Below are 7500 nucleotides of genomic sequence, written 5' to 3'. Positions count from 1 at the left end.
TCTAGACAGGGGGGGGTATCTAACCAGTAGTTACTGTCCTCTATAGACCTCCACATTAATACTCTAGACAGGGGGGGTATCTAACCAGTAGTTACTGTCCTCTATAGACCTCCACATTAATACTCTAGACAGGGGGGGGTATCTAACCAGTAGTTACTGTCCTCTATAGACCTCCACATTAATACTCTAGACAGGGGGGGGTATCTAACCAGTAGTTACTGTCCTCTATAGACCTCCACATTAATACTCTAGACAGGGGGGGGTATCTAACCAGTAGTTACTGTCCTCTATAGACCTCCACATTAATACTCTAGACAGGGGGGGTATCTAACCAGTAGTTACTGTCCTCTATAGACCTCCACATTAATACTCTAGACAGGGGGGGGTATCTAACCAGTAGTTACTGTCCTCTATAGACCTCCACATTAATACTCTAGACAGGGGGGGGTATCTAACCAGTAGTTACTGTCCTCTATAGACCTCCACATTAATACTCTAGACAGGGGGGGTATCTAACCAGTAGTTACTGTCCTCTATAGACCTCCACATTAATACCCTAGACAGGGGGGGTATCTAACCAGTAGTTACTGTCCTCTATAGACCTCCACATTAATACTCTAGACAGGGGGGGTATCTAACCAGTAGTTACTGTCCTCTATAGACCTCCACATTAATACTCTAGACAGGGGGGGTATCTAACCAGTAGTTACTGTCCTCTATAGACCTCCACATTAATACTCTAGACAGGGGGGTATCTAACCAGTAGTTACTGTCCTCTATAGACCTCCACATTAATACTCTAGACAGGGGGGGGTATCTAACCAGTAGTTACTGTCCTCTATAGACCTCCACATTAATACTCTAGACAGGGGGGGGTATCTAACCAGTAGTTACTGTCCTCTATAGACCTCCACATTAATACTCTAGACAGGGGGGGTATCTAACCAGTAGTTACTGTCCTCTATAGACCTCCACATTAATACTCTAGACAGGGGGGGGTATCTAACCAGTAGTTACTGTCCTCTATAGACCTCCACATTAATACTCTAGACAGGGGGGGGTATCTAACCAGTAGTTACTGTCCTCTATAGACCTCCACATTAATACTCTAGACAGGGGGGGTATCTAACCAGTAGTTACTGTCCTCTATAGACCTCCACATTAATACTCTAGACAGGGGGGTATCTAACCAGTAGTTACTGTCCTCTATAGACCTCCACATTAATACTCTAGACAGGGGGGGGGTATCTAACCAGTAGTTACTGTCCTCTATAGACCTCCACATTAATACTCTAGACAGGGGGGGGTATCTAACCAGTAGTTACTGTCCTCTATAGACCTCCACATTAATACTCTAGACAGGGGGGGGTATCTAACCAGTAGTTACTGTCCTCTATAGACCTCCACATTAATACTCTAGACAGGGGGGGGGGTATCTAACCAGTAGTTACTGTCCTCTATAGACCTCCACATTAATACTCTAGACAGGGGGGGGGTATCTAACCAGTAGTTACTGTCCTCTATAGACCTCCACATTAATACTCTAGACAGGGGGGGGTATCTAACCAGTAGTTACTGTCCTCTATAGACCTCCACATTAATACTCTAGACAGGGGGGGGTATCTAACCAGTAGTTACTGTCCTCTATAGACCTCCACATTAATACTCTAGACAGGGGGGGTATCTAACCAGTAGTTACTGTCCTCTATAGACCTCCACATTAATACTCTAGACAGGGGGGGGTATCTAACCAGTAGTTACTGTGCTCTATAGACCTCCACATTAATACTCTAGACAGGGGGGTATCTAACCAGTAGTTACTGTCCTCTATAGACCTCCACATTAATACTCTAGACAGGGGGGGGGTATCTAACCAGTAGTTACTGTCCTCTATAGACCTCCACATTAATACTCTAGACAGGGGGGGGTATCTAACCAGTAGTTACTGTCCTCTATAGACCTCCACATTAATACTCTAGACAGGGGGGGGGTATCTAACCAGTAGTTACTGTCCTCTATAGACCTCCACATTAATACTCTAGACAGGGGGGGTATCTAACCAGTAGTTACTGTCCTCTATAGACCTCCACATTAATACTCTAGACAGGGGGGGGTATCTAACCAGTAGTTACTGTCCTCTATAGACCTCCACATTAATACTCTAGACAGGGGGGGGTATCTAACCAGTAGTTACTGTCCTCTATAGACCTCCACATTAATACTCTAGACAGGGGGGGGTATCTAACCAGTAGTTACTGTCCTCTATAGACCTCCACATTAATACTCTAGACAGGGGGGTATCTAACCAGTAGTTACTGTCCTCTATAGACCTCCACATTAATACTCTAGACAAGGGGGGGTATCTAACCAGTAGTTACTGTCCTCTATAGACCTCCACATTAATACTCTAGACAGGGGGGGGGATATCTAACCAGTAGTTACTGTCCTCTATAGACCTCCACATTAATACTCTAGACAGGGGGGGGGATATCTAACCAGTAGTTACTGTCCTCTATAGACCTCCACATTAATACCCTAGACAGGGGGGGTATCTAACCAGTAGTTACTGTCCTCTATAGACCTCCACATTAATACTCTAGACAGGGGGGGTATCTAACCAGTAGTTACTGTCCTCTATAGACCTCCACATTAATACTCTAGACAGGGGGGGGTATCTAACCAGTAGTTACTGTCCTCTATAGACCTCCACATTAATACTCTAGACAGGGGGGGGTATCTAACCAGTAGTTACTGTCCTCTATAGACCTCCACATTAATACTCTAGACAGGGGGGGTATCTAACCAGTAGTTACTGTCCTCTATAGACCTCCACATTAATACTCTAGACAGGGGGGGTATCTAACCAGTAGTTACTGTCCTCTATAGACCTCCACATTAATACTCTAGACAGGGGGGGGTATCTAACCAGTAGTTACTGTCCTCTATAGACCTCCACATTAATACTCTAGACAGGGGGGGTATCTAACCAGTAGTTACTGTCCTCTATAGACCTCCACATTAATACTCTAGACAGGGGGGGGTATCTAACCAGTAGTTACTGTCCTCTATAGACCTCCACATTAATACTCTAGACAGGGGGGGTATCTAACCAGTAGTTACTGTCCTCTATAGACCTCCACATTAATACTCTAGACAGGGGGGGGTATCTAACCAGTAGTTACTGTCCTCTATAGACCTCCACATTAATACTCTAGACAGGGGGGGTATCTAACCAGTAGTTACTGTCCTCTATAGACCTCCACATTAATACTCTAGACAGGGGGGGGGTATCTAACCAGTAGTTACTGTCCTCTATAGACCTCCACATTAATACTCTAGACAGGGGGGGTATCTAACCAGTAGTTACTGTCCTCTATAGACCTCCACATTAATACTCTAGACAGGGGGGGTATCTAACCAGTAGTTACTGTCCTCTATAGACCTCCACATTAATACTCTAGACAGGGGGGGGTATCTAACCAGTAGTTACTGTCCTCTATAGACCTCCACATTAATACTCTAGACAGGGGGGATGGTATCTAACCAGTAGTTACTGTCCTCTATAGACCTCCACATTAATACTCTAGACAGGGGGGGGTATCTAACCAGTAGTTACTGTGCTCTCCGTCTTTCAGGTGGCAGGTTCCGCCATTTTGACACGGGTTACTGATACAGGCATGGAGAGTTTCCTCGCAGTCCTGACCCTACACACACACACGTACACACACGCACACACACACACACACACACACACACACACACACACACACACACACACATAAGGAGAGAGAGAGAGAGAGGGGTCACATTCCTCTGTATTTGACCCTGTGATGTTTGACACCAAGTCTCTTCTCCAATCACACAGAGAGACAAGAACGAAGTCCCACTGCCAACCATGAATCTGTAAGGGCAGCTTTAGTCTGTCAGGGTCAAAGGTCGGAGATCAGAGGTCAGGGTCAGTACCTTGAATCCGTAGGGGCAGCTACAGCGGTAGAAGGTGACAGGGTCAGAGGTTAAAGGTCAGAGGTCAGTACCTTGAATCCGTAGGGGCAGCTACAGCGGTAGAAGGTGACAGGGTCAGAGGTTAAAGGTCAGAGGTCAGTACCTTGAATCCGTGAGGGGCAGCTACAGCGGTAGAAGGTGACGGGGTCAGAGGTTAAAGGTCAGAGGTCAGTACCTTGAATCCGTAGGGGCAGCTACAGCGGTAGAAGGTGACGGGGTCAGAGGTTAAAGGTCAGAGGTCAGTACCTTGAATCCGTAGGGGCAGCTACAGCGGTAGAAGGTGACGGGGTCAGAGGTTAAAGGTCAGAGGTCAGTACCTTGAATCCGTAGGGGCAGCTACAGCGGTAGAAGGTGACGGGGTCAGAGGTTAAAGGTCAGAGGTCAGTACCTTGAATCCGTAGGGGCAGCTACAGCGGTAGAAGGTGACGGGGTCAGAGGTTAAAGGTCAGAGGTCAGTACCTTGAATCCGTAGGGGCAGCTACAGCGGTAGAAGGTGACGGGGTCAGAGGTTAAAGGTCAGAGGTCAGTACCTTGAATCCGTAGGGGCAGCTACAGCGGTAGAAGGTGACGGGGTCAGAGGTCAGAGGTTAAAGGTTAAAGGTCAGTACCTTGAATCCGTAGGGGCAGCTACAGCGGTAGAAGGTGACAGGGTCAGAGGTTAGAGGTTAAAGGTCAGAGGTCAGTACCTTGAATCCGTAGGGGCAGCTACAGCGGTAGAAGGTGACGGGGTGGTTGGAACAGGTTCCGTCGTTGTGACAGGGGTCGGAGAGACAAGGGTCGCACTTCGCCTGGATACTCACATCTAGAGGACCTGCGTTTAGACACAGAACAGAAAAATAGATTTCAAACTAAAAGCGCTTGTCATTAGTCATTGATACAACATACTGTACACAGCCACCCACTCACACACATATATACTGTACATACATACATACATACAGTACAACCACATATATAATGTACATACATACCTACATACAGTACAACACACATATATACTGTACATACCTACATACATACAGTAAAACACACATATATACTGTACATACCAACATACATACAGTACAACCACATATATAATGTACATACCTACATACAGTACAACACACATATATACTGTACATACCTACATACATACATACAGTACAACCACATATATAATGTACATACATACATACATACATACAGTAAAACACACATATATACTGTACATACCTACATACATACAGTACAACCACATATATAATGTACATACATACATACATACAGTAAAACACACATATATACTGTACATACCTACATACATACAGTACAACACACATATATACTGTACATACCTATATACATACAGTAAAACACACATATATACTCTACATAACTACATACATACAGTACAACACACATATATACTGTACATACCTACCTACATACATACATAAATAAATACATACATACATACATACATACATACATACATACATACATACATACATACATACATACAGTACAATACACATATATACAGTACATACCTACATACATACAGTATAAGGTGTGTGTGTGTGTGTGTGTGTGTGTGTGTGTGTGTGTGTGTGTGTGTGTGTGTGTATAGTGTGTGTGTGTGTATAGTGTGTGTGTGTATAGTGTGTGTGTGTGTGTGTGTGTGTGTATAGTGTGTGTGTGTGTGTGTGTGTGTGTGTGTGTGTGTGTGTGTGTGTGTGTGTGTGTGTGTATACATACATACATACATACAGTACAATACACATATATACAGTACATACCTACATACATACAGTAAAACACATATATACTGTACATACTTATGTACATACAGTACAACACACATATATACTGTACATACATACATACATACAGTACAAAACACATATATATATTGTACATACCTACATACATACAGTACAACACACATATATACATACATACAGTCTCCCTTTAAGAGCACTCCGCAAGTGTGTGTGAGTGTTTTTGTCTGTGTGAGTATAAGGTGTGTGTGTGTGTGTGTGTGTGTGTGTGTATAGTGTGTATAGTGTGTGTGTGTGTATAGTGTGTGTGTGTGTGTGTGTGTGTGTGTGTGTGTGTGTGTGTGTGTGTGTGTGTATAGTGTGTGTGTGTGTGTGTGTGTGTGTGTGTGTGTGTGTGTGTATACATACATACATACATACAGTACAATACACATATATACAGTACATACCTACATACATACAGTAAAAACACATATATACTGTACATACTTATGTACATACAGTACAACACACATATATACTGTACATACATACATACATACAGTACAAAACACATATATATATTGTACATACCTACATACATACAGTACAACACACATATATACTGTACATACATACATACATACATACATACAGTACAACACACATATATACTGTCCATACCTACATACATACATACAGTACAACACACATATATACTGTACATACATACATACATACATACATACATACATACATACATACATACATACATACATACATACATACAGTACAACACACACATATATACAGTACATACCTACATACATACATACAGTACAACACACATATATACTGTACATACATACATACATGTATACACACAGATATACTGTACATACCTACATACATACAGTACAACACACATATATACTGTACATACATACATACATACATACAGTAAAACACACATATATACTGTACATACATACATACATACATACATACATACATACATACATACATGTATACACACAGATATACTGTACATACCTACATACATACATACAGTACAACACACATATATACTGTACATACCTACATACCTACATACATACATACATACATACATACATACATACATACATACAGTACAACACACACATATATACAGTACATACCTACATACATACATACAGTACAACACACATATATACTGTACATACCTACATACATACATACATACATACATGTATACACACATATATACTGTACATACCTACATACATACATACATACATGTATACACACAGATATACTGTACATACCTACATACATACAGTACAACACACATATATACTGTACATACATACATACATACATACATACATACATACATACATACATACAGTAAAACACACATATATACTGTACATACCTACATACATACATACATACATACATACATACATACATACATACATACATACATACATACATGTATACACACAGATATACTGTACATACCTACATACATACATACAGTACAACACACATATATACTGTACATACCTACATACATACATACATACATACATACATACATACATACATACAGTACAACACACACATATATACAGTACATACCTACATACATACATACAGTACAACACACATATATACTGTACATACCTACATACATACATACATGTATACACACATATATACTGTACATACCTACATACATACATACATA

The 7500-nt window shown here is 41.6% G+C and overlaps 1 protein-coding gene across 1 annotated transcript in view; it reads right to left on the bottom strand.

The window, feature by feature from the left end:
- The window catches only part of LOC123724025 (slit homolog 2 protein-like), a gene marked incomplete at its 5' end in the record, with an annotated part of 168906 nt that overhangs the window by 30877 nt on the left and 130529 nt on the right, over positions 1 to 7500 (bottom strand). The window contains 2 exon segments of the mRNA XM_045712225.1: positions 3607 to 3704; positions 4689 to 4813. Coding sequence (XP_045568181.1) covers positions 3607 to 3704; positions 4689 to 4813 — 223 coding nt within the window.

Source organism: Salmo salar, unplaced genomic scaffold (assembly GCF_905237065.1).
Source record: "Salmo salar unplaced genomic scaffold, Ssal_v3.1, whole genome shotgun sequence".
NCBI lineage: Eukaryota > Metazoa > Chordata > Actinopteri > Salmoniformes > Salmonidae > Salmo > Salmo salar.
This window is presented reverse-complemented; position numbering and strand designations above follow the sequence as displayed.